This window comes from Cottoperca gobio, chromosome 2, assembly GCF_900634415.1.
Source record: "Cottoperca gobio chromosome 2, fCotGob3.1, whole genome shotgun sequence".
NCBI lineage: Eukaryota > Metazoa > Chordata > Actinopteri > Perciformes > Bovichtidae > Cottoperca > Cottoperca gobio.
This window is the reverse complement of record NC_041356.1, coordinates 5,298,064-5,315,024: the sequence shown is the minus strand read 5'-3', so window position 1 is coordinate 5,315,024 and position 16,961 is coordinate 5,298,064. Positions and strand designations below refer to the sequence as shown.

General features: G+C 41.8%; 3 protein-coding genes across 9 annotated transcripts; 2 read left to right on the top strand and 1 right to left on the bottom strand.

Moving 5' to 3' along the window:
- The first annotated feature begins 1,412 nt into the window (after positions 1-1,412).
- On the top strand, positions 1,413-7,294 carry LOC115018165 (cyclic AMP-responsive element-binding protein 1-like). Of its 4 annotated transcripts, none has more exons than XM_029447024.1 (8): positions 1,413-1,576; positions 2,593-2,686; positions 2,781-2,960; positions 3,392-3,492; positions 3,731-3,870; positions 4,237-4,413; positions 4,569-4,719; positions 4,974-7,294. In XM_029447024.1, the coding sequence occupies exons 2-8, from the start codon at positions 2,600-2,602 to the stop codon at positions 5,116-5,118; spliced, it is 981 nt and encodes a 326-aa protein (XP_029302884.1). In that variant the 5' UTR covers positions 1,413-1,576; positions 2,593-2,599; the 3' UTR covers positions 5,119-7,294. The 4 variants fall into 4 exon arrangements, with proteins under 4 accessions (XP_029302884.1, XP_029302893.1, XP_029302899.1 ...); XM_029447033.1 differs by having other exon boundaries at positions 1,413-1,744; XM_029447039.1 differs by having other exon boundaries at positions 1,415-1,576; positions 2,814-2,960.
- Positions 6,915-8,215, bottom strand: mettl21a (methyltransferase 21A, HSPA lysine). The gene is made up of 3 exons (XM_029447062.1): positions 8,069-8,215; positions 7,879-7,990; positions 6,915-7,797 (listed from the first exon to the last, which is right to left on the bottom strand). Exons 1-3 carry the CDS (start codon positions 8,213-8,215, stop codon positions 7,400-7,402), a joined length of 657 nt encoding a protein of 218 aa, XP_029302922.1. The 3' UTR covers positions 6,915-7,399.
- Positions 8,216-9,233: 1,018 nt separating this feature from the next.
- LOC115021279 (cyclin-Y-like protein 1) lies at positions 9,234-14,135 on the top strand. 4 transcript variants are annotated; one of them, XM_029451607.1, is made up of 11 exons: positions 9,234-9,504; positions 9,926-10,176; positions 10,339-10,413; positions 10,535-10,569; positions 11,157-11,260; positions 11,669-11,704; positions 12,556-12,607; positions 12,696-12,815; positions 12,915-13,081; positions 13,181-13,343; positions 13,451-14,135. In XM_029451607.1, exons 2-11 carry the CDS (start codon positions 10,017-10,019, stop codon positions 13,565-13,567), a joined length of 1,029 nt encoding a protein of 342 aa, XP_029307467.1. In that variant the 5' UTR covers positions 9,234-9,504; positions 9,926-10,016; the 3' UTR covers positions 13,568-14,135. The 4 variants fall into 4 exon arrangements, with proteins under 4 accessions (XP_029307467.1, XP_029307461.1, XP_029307451.1 ...); XM_029451601.1 differs by having other exon boundaries at positions 9,920-10,176; XM_029451591.1 differs by having other exon boundaries at positions 9,234-10,176.
- Positions 14,136-16,961: the final 2,826 nt, after the last annotated feature.

Here is a 16,961-nt window from a genome sequence, read left to right as displayed (position 1 = left end):
AATGAAACCTCTACACTCATAGGCTAATTATGGTCTGCATAGGCTATTCTAGCTGCTGGTTATTATTAAGGGAAATCAATGTCCAATCAAGTTATTGACATGGACTCAGATAAGAAGGCTGGTTTTTAACAAATATTTATGATATTTGCTAATGAGAGTTTTTTCATGATAAACATGTGATTGCACGGTACATTATCGGTGCCTTACTTTGAATAGAAAAGTGCAAAATGTAAGACTTTTGTTGCCAGATACTACACAGCCAGGTTTTATGGTAGAGGACACAATATTGGTTGGGTCACCAGTGAGTATGTTTGCACCACTGGTGTAGTCAATCACTCGATAGGTGAAGATGCGTATGTTTGACGTGTGTGTGCGTGTGTATTAAGAGGCCTCTGAAATGACCTCGCACATAGAGATGATGGTCGTAAATTGGTTTGAAGTCTCATTTTCCCCGCAGAATTTTGACCAGCTGCCACAGCTTAGAACCCATTTCACTCCTGCAGCACCAGTCCTCACACACCGAGTGGAACAGTTAATGAGTACATTTTATGGCCAGATTCGACGACCAAAGAGAAGCAAATGCAATGTGAATCACGAGGGCTGTAAAAAGTACACATAATAAGTAATACAGTGCTGGAGCACACTAATTTCTCATTAAAATCTCAGTGTGGTTTGGTGGTACAAAGCCAGTATCACAGTTAAGACCAATTTTATTCACAGATAACTGAACATAGGTTTAAAGAGACATGTGCTTAAGTGTAACATGATGGGGTAGTTTCAGTGCGTGAGAGTCGTGGTGGGAATAAATAAATAAAGAATTTTGCTGCCACCATGTGGATCATAAGAGCAATGGAGGCCATGAATTCAAAATTACAAAATAAATCTGATATGTACTGAAAATCTAAATGTTTTATGAATCAAAACAAACATCTGATTTATAATAAATTGAAGAAATCATGACTCATTATAAAAAGTCAGCTGTAAAAAGGAAATACAATAATGGAAAGGTGGGAGATATTGTATTAAATTGAATATTAAAAGTTATATGTAGCTTTAATGTTAAATCTGATGTTAAAATTAATGTTGGTTGATTCATGTGTCAGTTTCACATTGCAAAGCATTAAGTGTGTTACAATTTGACGCCAATTTGCAAAAAAAATAAATAATGCATTATTTAAAAAATCTTACTAAACATCTTCAATAATAACAGCAGTTAACTATTTATATCCTGTTCATGGTTCCCAAAAATAGCCTTATAGATAGATATGTCAATCCTTTTAATTTTATTTATCATTATACAAATCGGCGCATGCTCAGATAAGTTAGACGAAATCGGCTATCTCCGTGGTTTTTCATCATTACCTCGGCAACTTGCGTGACTTTCCGGCCATCTCCGTGTCCACTCGTGTCCTGTCGATAGAGCTGATTTTCGCTGTCGTCGTCTCCCTCGTCCTCCTCTCCGTGTTGTTGTTCTCGGTGACGCGACGGAGGTGTAGCCTGACGCGGTCTCTTACGTGTCGGTCTGAATAAAAGTGGAGCTCCGTAGACCCGGGAGTGACGAAGCGAGTCTGTGTTGGTAAGAGGATACGCATCCGATGTTTGCTAAACAGATAGATGGCTGCCCAGAGAAGTTATTTGCGCCTAATATCCGCTCAACGCCAACAAAGAGATCATGGCGGCGGTGTTGCAGAGGCTCTCAAAATGAGTCAGTCTCTGCAAGGCTCGCAGCACAACTGAGACATAGGTATTAATATGGGAGTGGGCTTGAATGTTTTTTTCTTTTAATAAACTGTCTAGAAATAAGTTACAGAAGCAATTGGTCTTGTAAAGTTATTTATGTTAACACTAAACTAACGTAAAATTGATCCAACAACTCGTTAGTGAAAGTGGGAGAATAAGCTCTAGTTGCAAACATAACTGGCATACAATGCATGCAGACATTTCCCTCCATAAATGCTCACAGCTAGCAAACTAACGTTATTAGTTAAATTAATACAATATGAGTATGGACAACAGTTTAATTTTTAGAGCATAGGGCCATACTGCCACACGAGCTGTTAAAAGCAGAAATAAACGAGTTGAAATAGATCCATGATAAATGTTAAATAAATGGCGGCTAAATGTGCTAGCATGCAATGCACTCATATTAGCTAGCTTGTTAGCATGCTAACAAAATCAATGAAGCACATACTGCTCTAGCTAGCTAGCTACATGCTAACTGTAAATTGGCAACACTATCGAGAACATGGCTAGCCAAGGAGTTAGCTTTAGCTTTCGGTGTTAATGGGATATGCAAGGTCATTTAAAATGTTGCCGCATATTTTAAATCGGCACATTAACGTTATGTTGTTGAGTCTTGAATATCACATGTGCTGCATGCTTTTACGATAACGTTTACGGTGTTTTGCTAATGAATTGTATGCTAGCATGTTAAGCTCAGCCACACCCTCCTTTAGACCATCAACAAGTACGGTGTCTAAGGCACAACCTCCAGAGTGTTTTGCTGTACCACTTTCTCACTGTTCGTGCTTCACAGTTCTATTTTAAGCACGATGATATATATTGAAATAAGCAGTTTCTTACTTTTTGCAGATTTTAAATGACAATGGAGGCTGGTGCAGACACACAGCAAAGTGGTGAAACAGTTGTCTCGGAGTCTGAAGCCCAGCAGATCAGCCTGACCCAGGTAAATCTTATTACTTTGAATGTACACGTTTCAATTTAATGTGCATCAATACTCTTTCGGAAAGAATTGCTACTGCTGAGAACTTTTTATACAGACAGGGTATGACTGTGGGTTGTCATGGTTGCAGGCGTCCATCGCAGCTGGCCAGGTGACAACCAGTGGTCCCACAGTCACTCTCGTGCAGTTACCCAACGGTCAGACAGTCCAGGTGCACGGGGTTATCCAAGCTGCTCAGCCCTCCGTCATCCAGTCCCCACAAGTCCAGACAGTACAGGTGAGATGGAGAAAAACTCTTTCTGCAGCTTTTATTGTTTTATTATAGCACATTTTGAAATATTAATCACTGAATGCTAAGATGTTTTATTCAGGATTTGCACCTGAAATCATCAAAGTTAATAATGGTCATTGTGAACATAGTATCTGAACTGTAGTTTAAAAGAAGCGCTCAGCACTGACCATAGAAATAATATTAGTTAGTCGCTTCATAGTCACCGTTCTTTGCAATGTTGACGGTATAAATGCCACAAATAGTAATGTCCGTTCTACTCTGATTCCGTTTCTAAGATTACCTACTGATCAGCCTTCGTTGCTACATATTTGCAATAAAGCAAGTCCTTGTAAATGATGTTACAATGTTTTATACAACTGATTTTGTTTGTTGTGGCAGCTGTTTAAGTGAGTCTAATGGTTTTTGTTCACTTACAGATCTCAACTGTTGCTGAGAGTGAAGACTCTCAGGAGTCCGTAGACAGCGTGACAGATTCTCAGAAGAGGAGAGAGATCCTGTCCAGACGACCTTCTTATAGGTCTGTGTAACTTCTTCTCACAAATAAATATTACATTTAGTATTGTATCCAGTACAATCCTTTGTCCTGTAATTGTATTGCTTTGGTATTTTCTGTCTGCATCATTTGGAAGAGCATGACATCTTCTCTTCTATCAGCTATTGTTGCTTTTACAGAGAGAGCTTTTGTAAAATTATGGCTGGTTGTGTTTAAAATGGAAAAAGTTTGCTGAGACCTCTCTGATTGTCCGCGTCTACAGGAAGATTCTGAACGATTTATCGTCGGACGCTCCCGCAGTGGCACGAATTGAAGAAGAGAAGTCAGAGGACGACTCGGTCCCTGCCATCACCACAGTCACCATGCCCACTCCCATCTATCAGACGAGCAGTGGCCAGTATAGTAAGTACTGTTGGATACTGTGATACAGGAAGCTTGTGGTTTGTGTTGAAACATGCAGGATTTCCGGTGTAGGTTTGCTCTTTGCAGTGTGTGTGTGTGTGTGTGTGTGCTGAGTGTGTGTGTGTGTGTGCTGAGTGTATGGCTGGATGGATGGGTGTGTGTGCTGAGTGTATGGCTGGATGGATGGGTGTGTGTGCTGAGTGTATGGCTGGATGGATGGGTGTGTGTGCTGAGTGTATGGCTGGATGGATGGGTGTGTGTGTACTTGCTGATGCCGCCTTGTTTTGCAATTTCCCTGTTCTTTGCACTGGATTTGGAGACGTTCGTTCCAGAATGATTCTAACATGTGATAATGTCCCTCTTCAGTTGCCATCACTCAGGGTGGGGCCATCCAGCTGGCCAATAACGGCACAGATGGAGTGCAGAGCCTGCAGACGCTGACCATGGCCAACGCAACCCAGCCTGGTGCCACCATCCTGCAGTACGCACAGACCAGCGACGGACAGCAGATCCTTGTGCCCAGCAACCAAGTGGTTGTACAAGGTGTGGAAATAATGAAATGCAATGTTTACCTAAGCAGAATAAAGGTGAATGAATGAGTTTTACAAACAGGAAAATGTCCGCCAAAGTGTGTCGGGGGAATTTGTTGTAGCTTCTGTATCTCTTTAGTAAAAACACTGTTTGTCTGTCTTTGTCAGCTGCCTCTGGTGATGTCCAGGCCTATCAGATCCGTACAGCCCCCACCAGCGCCATCACTCCTGGGGTGGTCATGGCGACTTCGCCTGCAATGGGCACAGGAGCCCCCGAGGAAGTCACACGCAAACGGGAGGTCCGACTTATGAAAAACAGGTATGTAGAACATTTTCAAAAAGCAATGACCCTTTAATTCTTAAGAAGATTCCCACCCTAGAATTGGAAAAAGATTTTTATTTAATTTAATTGCCTAAATGAATAAAACACAAATAAAACCACACAACTAAAACAATAAATAGAAATGGACCCTCTGTCCCATGCACCGAAGAAGCAGCTCGGCCTTGCAGGTAAATGTATGCACATGCTCCAACCACAGACATGCACTCATACGTCGTCTTTATGTCACACAGGGAAGCAGCCCGCGAGTGTCGCAGGAAGAAGAAGGAGTACGTCAAGTGTCTGGAGAACCGCGTGGCTGTGCTGGAGAACCAGAACAAAACCCTCATCGAGGAACTGAAAGCCCTCAAAGACTTGTACTGCCACAAATCTGAGTAGAAACGTCAGCGAACGCCTGCTAGGGGCTCGACAGGTGCCCGTTTGTCCCCATGTACAGAGACTCAGCACAGAGCCATGCATCTGGGTGCCACTCCCCCTTTTTCTACTCTTTTTGCTTTCTTTTTAAAAACTGCTGGAAAATCTGTAAAGTGACTCACCAGGGATAGAAACACACACACCCCTTCCCACTTCAGAGATTTGAAATCGTAATCCTGTTCCATTCAGTTTCCCATGAAAGGGTGAAGCAATGTTCAGAACGGACGTGGACGAGTCCTCGTGGTAATGGAACAGACAATGAGGCTGTTTTTTTTTGACGCCACCAAAGGGAAGCATTCCAGTCACTGGTGCCTGGACAAACCGGGCGACATCACCAGCAACAGGGAACGGCTCAACTACCATCGCCAATAACAACGGAGCTTTTTACAGTTTAATCTCCCCAAGACACTTGGATCGTTTGGAGAGGTTACTTTTGTGTGCAGCGTTTGTAATGGCTCTCTCGCATTAACATCTGTTACTTACTAATGCTTTGAAATGTAGATGAACTGTGTCATGGACATTTTATCTTTTTTTTTTTAGCTGCGTTTTGTTTTATGTATTGGATTATCTGCTTGCGTAATGCCATTGACCTTTTTTTTTTTTTTTAAACTTAAATTTACTTTGCCTTGATACGAGATGAACAAAAAGGCTAACCAGTATGTTTGGTTGTTAAATGGTTTTCATGTTGAATGCAGCTTTAAAGATGCATGGCGAAGAGGGATCGTAGTCAGAAATATCTCAAGCGGAACGTTTATGGCTACAGAACTCTTCGTGTGTATTCGATCTCTGATGCATGTTCCCAATCATATTACTAAGGCTCATTGTTTTTGATTTCTAACGAGGTCCCTCTGTGGCACAATGCGTTCCCTGATACAAATAGTTTGGGAAAATGGGGCTAAAGCTCCTGCGCCACAGCATGTAAACAAAGAAAAATGGTTATGCTACAGTTTGTGTTAAAAGTGATATTTAAAAAATATTGGATTTTCAGTCATATTTTTGTATTATGGATTTTTCAATCCATTTTTTTAAATTTACTGGTTCAGCGCTTCGTTTAAAACGGGCCTGTTCGTGGCCTCTGGTATGTTTCTTAATAACCGCTCATCCTTAATAGGAGTCCCATCTCAAAACACTACAGTGTGTCCATAACGCACTAATACATATATCCTGTAGATCTCCACTCGACCCTGCACTCCCCGGGTCCTCAGCAATACACCCGCTGAGTGTGAAGCTGATCGGTTGAACGGTTGTCAAGAATATCGAAGGACAGGCAGAGACGTGTTCCATTTTTAGATGGATTGTCATTTCCTGGATTCGTCGATTTATAAAACAAAAATAATGAGCGTGTTTTGCAATATTGTCTCCATAGTAACACATTGGAGACGCATCACTGGAATCATGGATTGCTTTGGTATGTTGGTGTATTATACTGTCTTTGAACATGTAATGTCACATTGGGAAAGTTTTTGAATTCTGTATAAAAGAAAAAAATCCTTGTGTTGGAGGTTGATGAGTTTGTAATCAGAATGTGAGATACTGGGCTCCTCTACGTACAGTAGCGGTGTCCCCGGCTGTGAAGGCATCAGCAGAAGCCGTCTCCAAATTCTGTTTACAGCATTACAAAGTGGCATGTGCACTTTCCTTGCATACACAATCCTAGCACATTTCACACCATTGAACAGGGAAATCTCATGCACCTCCAACAGGTAACGCCTGCTGTTGCAAGGTGCCTCTGAGATTTTACTTGAAAGTAACACTGCGAATCAAAATGTACATGGTGTTTTATTGCTTATTAATTATCAAGGCATCATCAGACATTTGATTGGACGTTGTTTGCAGCGTCCAATTGCACCAAGTACGATTGCACCTATCAAACACCCTGCAAGAGGATTGTAAAGTGCGTCCAAATCAAAGAATTCACAGAACAATAATGGATATTTTCATTATAATGGAATGCCATGTTGTGTTATTTTAGGTATTATGTATAGTCATGACATAGTATGCTTTTTTTTATGTTGCTTATCATTAATTTTGTATTCACAATTTCTAAATGTCAGCACCAACTTGTATAATACAGTGCATTATGTTAGAGCTATTCAATTATTACATTTTTGGCAGCTGTTAATAAATGTGTTTCTGGTAATCTTTGATTTCTTTCTTTTTAACATTTTATTGGATTCTTATGCCAAAACCAGTAAATTATTACAAAGAAGAGGGCAGTAAATAAATGAAAACGGACACCCAGATGTCACAAATCCGTCCTAGTTGGAAGTTTCCATGATTTATATAAATGGATGTCCCTTTGTTTGTCATAGTGGACCTCTTCAACGGTGAAACGCTGCTTCAGCATGCTCAAAAAGTTTGTATCTCGCTTGTAGCGGATCTTACAGGCCAGTAACACCACCGATGTGTCCGAACACAGGTGCTCCAGAGTCTCCAGCAGCGACACGAAGGTGTCCTCCAGGTAAACAATGTCTGCTCCCAGCACCAGTTCGAATCCCCCAGCTGGGTAACGTTCAAGGCCCTCTCCCCACGTCAGCTCAGACACAACCACTGACTCATGGGAGTCTGAGGGCAGGTTTGCCTTCACGTTGGCAGAGAGGAAGTCCAGGGCAGGCTGTCTGTCAGTGATGGTCACTTTCGCACCTAGGAAGGTTAAGAAAGTAACACTGACTGATTCACTTTAAAGGCCGGTATTCATAATAATGTGTTTTCTCGTGAACTCACCGAGCAGCGCTGCGACAATGCCCACCAGTCCAGTGCCAGCTCCCAGTTCAATGACCTCCTTCTCCTTTAACTCCACTTTCCCCATCTCCAGGTAAATACACATAACAACGGCCTGGAAAACAGACGTAATACGCCTTTAGTCAATGAAGTACACGAACGGTAGTAACGTTGCCACTAATGAATCACTTACCGCATCCCACACAACTGCTGCTACCCCGAGCTTCTTCCAGTCCTGGGCAAGACGGAGGTCGCGGTTGGCGAAGCGAAACTGTGCGGATGAATTGTGAAGTTTGGAAAGCACAGGGAACGAATTATCTACGTACGGAACCAGAGCCATGCTGTAAAGTAAGTAGAAACTACAGTAATGCGGTCATATTTTACCTGTCTATTTACTCATGCGCAATGCGGTTCTTCTTCTTTGAGGTTTTAAAGCAGCGGGCGGATTTACTGACTCATTACTGCCATCTTCTGATGGTACGTGTATCCTTCAAGTTTCAATTTCTTCTTTTGATTCCTCCCATCGTCAGTTTCCTCCAATATATCCTTGTTAACATTGTTAGCCTCATAATTTAGGAACTAGCATTTTCACAGGTAAATATTAGATATTGTAGCGGAAGGGACAAAGACCCAGTTCCCAGTCCACTCTTGAAGCATCAATGAGCAATTTCAGCCAATTATGTAACAGCCTGGCTAAAAGTGACCAATGGGAAAGCCTGGTTTTATAATGGGCGTGCCTGCAAAGGTTTTTCTCAACGGCTGTGTTTTCTATATATTTGAGGGGGCGGTGCCTGCCGATGAAGCACACCAGTTCTGTAAAGCTCACAATGCTTAGCTAAAATACAGTTTCCGTTTTATTTGCGTTCCTGTACACAAAATAAAAGCAGAGAAATGAATTCTTCTGGATCTAGGAAGATTTAATTATCTATCTGTAAAGTTTCTCACCACCCCCTAGCGTGAGGTTAAACTAAAGTTTAAACTACAACAAAAAAATGCAAAAGTTTCAAATGTGACTGTCTTCGATTTTTCTGGCCACTGAGTTTTCCACTAAATTAATATCACAATTCTGACATTTTTTCTAATTTTTCTCAGATTATCTTTTTTCACTAATTACATTTTATGAATGTAAAATTTGGCTTAAAATAATAGGCTAATTAATGACAAATGTATCAGTGCTGGAAAATTATGATTGTTGAATATTCATAATAAATTGTATTGCTTAAGTAACATTTCTGTAACAAATAATGTTTTAACATCCAACAGAAAATCCGGCCAAAACATTGCCACTTGTAATACACACTGAATAAATGTGTCCACCATCACGTACAAAATCCTAACTTTTAGTTTGAAAAGCAGTAGGCGGATGCTACCTCTGAACTTCACTGCTTAGGTGGATTTGACATCCAAGACGTGTCTACTGCAAATGCGACGAGATGAGAGCTAGCGTTGGCTACCTTTTAAAAATTCCCAAACTCGCTCGCTTTCCGCTTCCATAGTTATCTCTGGAGTTGTTTCCAGTTAAATAATTGTAACGTTAGTCTTGTAGAAAGGCCTTCAAGTGTGACAGAGACTTCAACTGCAGTGAAAATGGATTGATCCATGCTGCTGGAAAGCCATGAATGGATTGAGGTGCGGATGCTAGCGTTAGCCGGCTAGCCATGGAGGGAGCTAGAGGAGCTTGTGACTTTGTATCGTTAGCCTCTATTCAGTAAAATGAGTTGATATTAGTCATTCACCGACCAAACGTGTTCAATCCACGCATGTAAATCTTATTAAAGTGCACCAGTGCTATGCTGCGCACACGCCCTGGATATGTCAGCTGTCCTGCACATACCGCAGACACCCAGTTGGCTGTCATTAGATCCCATTCTACTCTGAAGCAGGATTATTCCCTTTGCAGCGAAGAACACAGGCTAGACTGCACCCTAATATGCTAAACTAATCATTTTCAAATGTTTTATCTTAAACCAAATACAGTCAGTTTTAGATTGGTGTCACATTTATTGACTGGCACGGAGAGGATTTAGATTAAACTTTGCTTAAGTTGCAGGCACCCTTGTTGTCAGTTGGACTAGTGGGTGATCCCTCCTGAGTTGTATGGGAGACAGTGTTGGCTGTAGCAGGACTGTTGTAGGTCAAAGATGGGAGGTTCGGTGTCTTGCTGCATCTCTCCCAGAGAGAGTCCCAAGATCCACAGGAGAGAGGTGGAGCTGGAGGAGTGTCCCATTACCACCACTGAGGAAGTGAGCGAGGACACTGGGACATACCTGCAGCACATCAGCGACAGGGAGCTCCCGGATGGTGGGTGATAACTCATTTGATTGAGACTTTTGTTTTTTTAAATGACCCTTAGCAAGCAACAAATAACCATTATGGAGACTCTTGGGACACACAAAATCCTGCACACTCATTTTAATGCAGTGCTCTTAAAAAATGCGTTCCATCTTCACTTGCATCTTACAGAGTTGGCCCAAGAGACCAACCCATCAGACCACCCCAGAGCCAGCACCCTCTTCCTCAACAAGTCTCAGACGGACGGTCAGTATTTCTCTGCATAACATTATTATTATTATTATTATTATTATTATTATTATTATTATTTTTACCCTCCTCTGAATGTCCTGAACTCAGACCTTTTTTTTTCCCCTTCTCATTTCAGTGCGTGAGAAGAGGAAAAGCAACTACTTGAATCATGTAAGTGAATGTAGTCGATGTATTTTCTTTAGCAGGACAAAGTGAGGTTTTCACGCACAAACAAATTTGACCCAGAAGTGGTGTTGTATGAAGTCCTTATCCATAGTCGGTAAACTAAGCAATGTACTGCTGTGGACAGGGTCAGCAGCAAAACGTCCATCTATGCCATCGCCAAAGCCACCAGACTCCATTAAAAAAATCAGTCATTTTACCTCGCAGGACACTGTGGTTGCTGGTCTACCGCTGCCTCAATCCGTTAGTTTGTTGGTGTTATTGTGTGACTTTGGTGAATCCCAACTAACCAAAGTCACACAATAACACAGTGTTCTGCGAGGTAAAATTGAGCTTTTTTCCAATGGAGTCTGGTGGCTAGAGTGTGAGCATAGATAACTGCTTCAGTTCCCTGTTGAATCATAGACGTTGTAGCTTTGGTGGGCCTTTCACAGCAGTACATTCCTGTCTGCTTCAAAATTTCAGCCCTACACTGTCTATATGGATAAGTACCTCATACAACTCTACTTTAAAACATTCAAATGATCTGTTTTAAGTTCAACTCTACAGTCATTGCATTGTCCTCTCCACTCTAGCAGATGTCCCCTGGGCTGCTGACAAAAAAGTACAGTTCCTGCTCAACGATATTCCTCGATGATAGCACAGTGAGCCAGCCCAACCTCAAGAGCACGATCAAATGGTAAGTGACTTTACCTCCAGCCTTGGAAATATCCTCATAGGAATAGTATTACATTTAGTATTGTTGTGTGCTGGTGTCCTTTTTTTTTTAGTCATGTGACGAGGGAAGAGTTGAGGCATTTGTCCTTTTTACGGCTCAAAACATTTTTCTTTAAACCTTTGTGCTGCGAGCTAACACGCTTAACCCGTAGTTAGCACGTGGTTTTAGTGAACGAACCAAATGGCCAATTTTTCTGGAGAAGAAATGTCACGATGTCTCGAGTTGCAGCAGACTCGATCAACATGCTACTGGATATTGGAAGACGTGATCTGCAAAAAATGCAACAGAGGAGCTCTTGTTTGGTGAAAAACAATGAAAATCGCATCCGGTGATTCACTGTTTGTCTGTGTCGGTTTCTCTTTGTTCCAGCGTCGCATTGGCCATGTACTATCACATCAAAAACAGGTAGGACAAGTTTCTATTACTCTTTATAGAGTTTTGGTTTTGCTGTTTTCATTGTGTCCAGTATTTAGTTGGGAAACAAACTAAGTCGAGTAGGGTTTGTTTTGGGTTTATGGAACTTATAAATAGCAAATTATTTTAATAAAGACAATTCTTCAGTCAGTTAGTTAGTTTGGAAACAAATGAATGAATTAGTAATGTGGGGGTATCAACATGTAATGGTTTGCTAGAGATAGATGGATAACAGATAGATATAGATAGATAGATATATATAGAGATATAGAGATAGATAGATAGATAGCAGATGGATGGATGGAAAGCAGATATAGAGATAGATAGATAGATAGCAGATGGATGGATGGAGATAGATAGATACATACATAGATAGATATCAGATGGATGGATGGATGGAGGTCGGTCAAATTTTATATATTCCTCAGGGTTTTGTAAGTTAGTTTTGGACCTCTCTTGGCTTGACATACTTTTTGATGATGGTAAAAAGGAGTGGTAGTCGGTCATGAGGTCAATTATTTACTTTGTTAATTAGTTTCATTCTCTTGGCATCATAGCAGTTGGATCAATTCGATCTGTGGCACGGCCCTGAATGAACACGAATAATTACTCATTTTGTCCTGAAGTTCATCAGGATATAAGTCCAGTAGAAGGTTTCAGTGGTAAGAGGAAGTGAATCGGTGATGGTTTAAATCAGATCTCGCTCGTAGTGTTGATCATAGTATAGCATTCCATGTAGTTTCAGGCTGAAGTGAGAAAACCAAACACTATTAAACCCCCACAGATAGGGTTTCAAAATAATCACATGCACATTTAACATGTTTAATGTCCTGCTCCTGCAGAGATTCAAACCGCTCGCTGGATATATTTGATGAGAAGAAGCATCCTCTGACGGTGAGTTGGGGCGTTTGATGACACTTAGAAGTGATATTCACTGTATGCTCTGTGCCTATTGACCTATAATGCTGACTCTGACCAACAGCGAGAAAAGGTTCCGGATGACTACGCTGTGGTGGACCCAGAACACAAACTAATCTACCGCTTCATACGAACGCTGTTCAGCTCTGCGCAGCTCACTGCGGAGTGCGCTATCGTCACTCTGGTAAGCCCGGAACCTGGTGGTCCAGACATCATCCGAAGTCCAAATGGCAAGGCTGCTACTGTTACGTGTGTGTAATATATTGTGTGTGTGCTGTGCCAGGTGTACCTGGAAAGGCTGTTGACGTACGCTGAGATGGACATCTGTCCTTGTAACTGGAAGCGGATTGTTCTCGGTGCCATCCTGTTGGCCTCCAAAGTCTGGGACGACCAGGCTGTGTGGAACGTCGACTACTGCCAGATCCTCAAAGACATCACAGTGGAGGACATGTGAGCGTTGCCTTCTATCCATGAAATTGCTGTTCGGTAACTTGTTGCAGCCCAAAAGCAGTAACCAAACCTCTTGAATCCCCCCTGCATGTTCTACAGGAATGAGATGGAGCGTCACTTCCTGGAGTTGCTCCAGTTCAACATCAACGTCCCAGCCAGCGTCTATGCCAAGTATTACTTTGACCTGCGCTCACTTGCCGACGACAACAACCTCAGTTTCCCTCTGGAGCCGCTGAGCAACAAGCGGGCCCAAAAACTGGAGGTGAGGAGGCCCAAAGGCTGCATTCACACTGGAGGTGGAGATCTGGCTGCTCTCCTTGTTTTGTTGGTTAAGTATTAACAGTCTTGTGCTTGTGATTTTGTCTCTAGGCCATCTCCAGGCTGTGCGAGGACAAGTACAAAGACCTGAGTAAATCGTCTATGAGGAGGTCCGCCAGTGTCGACAACATGGTTGGAATCAAGAACTCCAATGCTGTTCTGTCCTAAGTCTGCGGCGGAGGTGGAGAAACGGGCTTAGAGTGAAGTTACAGGATACGACGCCAAGAATTCAAGACCGCATTCGCCAAGAGACCCTTCCAAAGTAGATAATATCAGTAACCGAAAAGTAGTGGACTTTGTGGAGGAAGAAAAGAGCTTTAACCTACAATATCTCTAAAGTATAATGAATCCAGACGATGTTCATTACAAAGAACTTCAGCTATCTGCCGTTTTAAAGCATGATCATTTCATGAAATATTTTGCACACACATTACTTTTCAAATGGACGTGTAACTTTGGAAGGAATCTGCATGAAAAGGCTTTCTGAACTGAGGACCTTCTCTTACTTTCACATCAGCCGACCCTTTTGAGGAGTCCTTTCTCTGGCCCTCTCCCCTCACCTTTAGTCACATGATGACAGTCTCGAACTACCCCGTGGAGTAGTTCTGCACATGGACAAAGAGTAGACTTTGTTTTGCTTACTATGTAGGCCCCTATAGCTGTGAAATGTACAAGACTTTATTTAATTCAAATAAACTTTCAGTCGCTGTTTAAAGTCGAGGCTGCTTAGATGGGACCGTGTGTCGTGGTGGTTTTTGTTTGCAGGAGTGGGAAAAACGACCGTGATGTCGTTTTACTGAGAGGTGAGACCTACGAAGTCCCGCTGTGTCTGTTAGTCGCCTTGTTTGTTTTAAAATGTAATTTCGTACTCAACCTTCTAAGTTAAGCTTCTTTTCAAAGCAAAAGCAAAGCTTGACCTCAACAGGGCAGCGCTGTTTAATAGAATGGGTTCTTTGCGTAATCCTTCTGTATGAAGGAAAACATGAAGCATTTTCATATTGGGCTGGTTCAGGTATGTGGATGGGGAGGAAGCAGAAGTAAGCGTAATGAAAAGCACCGTTAGTGTTCCAGATCAGGTGAAGAACTCCTCCTGATGAAGATTCTACACAAGTAGAATGGTGAGTAGACGGATATTAAATATACACGATGATTATATATCCTCAAATCAGGCAGTAGCCCCCCCTTCGGTGCCTTGGTCATGAAGAAAATAAAAAGAACGTCAAATAAAAAGTCCCAAACTCACAATTAGGTCGCCTCAAAGTGCTGCAACGTTCCTGCTTTTACCATTCGAGCTCTTGCAGCCTTTCGCACTCGATCGCTCATCAGGTGACGCCAATTAAGTCCGTGAGGGTTTAGTATTCAGGCTTTAGGAGGGGGGAGGGGGGGGAGATTGCCATCAGATGTTGTCAGAGTGATTGGCAGTTGTGCGTTTAAAGTATTACCTTTTGTACCGATCCATTGATAAGTGCTTCCATCGTTCACTCAACTCCTCACAGCGTAGAAAAGTTACTCAGCGAGACACAAATGTAAGACATCAAAAATAAAGGCAAAAGAAAAAAATCCCAAACACGTTGGTTTTTATTATTGCGTGAAATATTTAGCTATTTAAAATTGTGGAAAAAGGAAATGAATGCAATGTCTACCTTTTTTATTTATATGAAGTATCAAAAGTGTTATTCAAAAGTAAAATGAAACTGTACGAGTAAAATACATTTTGGTATGCTCATTTCAATATGATTTTGACATTAACGCACTTTACATGCCGTGGTAAGATCCCACTACTAAAATAAACATTTTCTTATCTCCAGCAAATAGATCTCTCTTCTTTCTGACCGTCAGATTTAAGCTGCTCCTATGGCAACCACAGTGCATTGTGCTAAACAAATGCATCGTGGTGTTGGGATGAGTTTTGTAACTCCTTTGGTTAATTGACTTCTATCAAGCATCTGGTGCAGAGCACAGTTCTGTGTAATGCGTTTGGCTCTTTATGTAGAACACTACATATTCATTTATCATGGCTTCCACTACCTCAGGATTTTTTTTTAGACCCCTGAAGGGAGACTTTTTAGCATGTTTGACTTTGAGGCAAATGTTAGTGAGAAATGGCATTGGAGAGAGAATGTCAGCTTTCTGCCTGTACTTGGCGAAGGCTAACCTTGAATTTGAAAAGCCTCTTCAGTGAAAAACAGTAATACAAAAAATATATCGTACATCCTGTCTCACCCTGACTAATGCATACATATGATGTATTACGTAAGGGATACGCTTTTTTGCTGACTTTAACTGCAAATATATCTTTTCATACCTTGCCAAACCTCACATGTCAAACAAAGCCATCACAGCAGAAGTGTTCCGGCTGTAGTTATTGTCCCAAATGAATTAAAAATATCTTGTTTCCTCTTTTCCTAACCTGAAATAGTTTAAAGTAGTATAGATCGTGTGCATGTAACGTCACGCTTATTTCCCAACCCGTAAGTCAACCATGTTGGATGGTATACACAACCAAGATGGCGGCCGTTCGCGTGGGAGTTGCTGCAACGCTTCGTAATTTTCTTTGTATTTAAACGTCTAAGATTGAAAGAAAATGCCAATCGTGTGCGCAGTGTATAATTGTGGTCATAACGCTACTCGTGATCCAGAGAAACGGTTCTTTAGATTTCCTAAAATCATCAAACACAACAATCCACAAAAGAGGGATGAATTGCTGTCTACCGAACGCCGTCAGCTGGTTTAGCAACATAACTCGTGAGGATTTTAACAGAAGAAGAAGCACAATTCATCCCGTGTGTGTGGCAGTCCACTTTATATCTGGTAAGAGCTCATGCTAAAGCTATGTTTTCAATGTTTACGTTAAACATTTGTGCTTATGATATACCCGAACACTGTAAGACCTTACTTCTCGTCACTAGGAGAAGCGGCAAAGCTTTATGATAGCAGCCATTTGCTCTTTTCTTCTGTGCATGTTTTTGTTTGGCTTATTCTTGAGACTACTTCACTTGCGAAAAGCAAAGCACCAATGTGAGAACATGCTCCGCTTACTCCAGCCATACAATCACAGTGTGCGAGGATAACATCGCCGCTCTTCTCACTCACAAACCACGGCTTGAGCGGTGTATCTCGAGCTCTTTGAGAGTGATTTACACGGTCATGGACGAGCACCCTGTCATCTTTCACTGGTTTGGTAAGAAGACTACCAACCCAGCCAGAAACAAAGACATTATAAGCATCTAAGCTCTTGTATGCCTTAATTTGTGCGTTGGTTGCCCACGACGTTTGTAGCACAAGGTAGTTCACAATATCCGGAGGTAATGAATCTAAATCCTCAATATAATCCTGACGGCTTTAGCGTGTACAGGTCAAGGCCGCAAATGTGGACTTTTTCTCTGAATCTTGCCTTTGCAGAGGACTCCAGATAATCAGAATACTTTGAAGAAGAGTTGTTGTTGTTCGCTTTAGACGCCATTGTTGATTTGTTTTTCATCCAAAATGGCATCGCGCGCATATGTCACACAGTTTTGTCACGTGTTTGCACACTACCTATACATCCTTGGGGGACTCTTTT

Excerpts from the sequence above, each read along its gene's own strand:
- LOC115018165 (XM_029447024.1), top strand. The coding sequence starts at position 2,600 with ATGACAATGGAGGCTGGTGCAGACACACAGCAAAGTGGTGAAACAGTT. Across the intron at positions 3,493-3,730 it reads TCCAGACGACCTTCTTATAG|GAAGATTCTGAACGATTTAT; the intron begins GTCTGTGTAACT and ends CCGCGTCTACAG. Across the intron at positions 4,720-4,973 it reads GTCCGACTTATGAAAAACAG|GGAAGCAGCCCGCGAGTGTC; the intron begins GTATGTAGAACA and ends TATGTCACACAG.
- mettl21a (XM_029447062.1), bottom strand. The coding sequence starts at position 8,215 with ATGGCTCTGGTTCCGTACGTAGATAATTCGTTCCCTGTGCTTTCCAAA. Across the intron at positions 7,991-8,068 it reads CAGCAGTTGTGTGGGATGCG|GCCGTTGTTATGTGTATTTA; the intron begins GTAAGTGATTCA and ends TCTGTTTTCCAG. Across the intron at positions 7,798-7,878 it reads CATTGTCGCAGCGCTGCTCG|GTGCGAAAGTGACCATCACT; the intron begins GTGAGTTCACGA and ends TAACCTTCCTAG.
- LOC115021279 (XM_029451607.1), top strand. The coding sequence starts at position 10,017 with ATGGGAGGTTCGGTGTCTTGCTGCATCTCTCCCAGAGAGAGTCCCAAG. Across the intron at positions 10,177-10,338 it reads CGACAGGGAGCTCCCGGATG|AGTTGGCCCAAGAGACCAAC; the intron begins GTGGGTGATAAC and ends TGCATCTTACAG. Across the intron at positions 13,082-13,180 it reads GACATCACAGTGGAGGACAT|GAATGAGATGGAGCGTCACT; the intron begins GTGAGCGTTGCC and ends CATGTTCTACAG.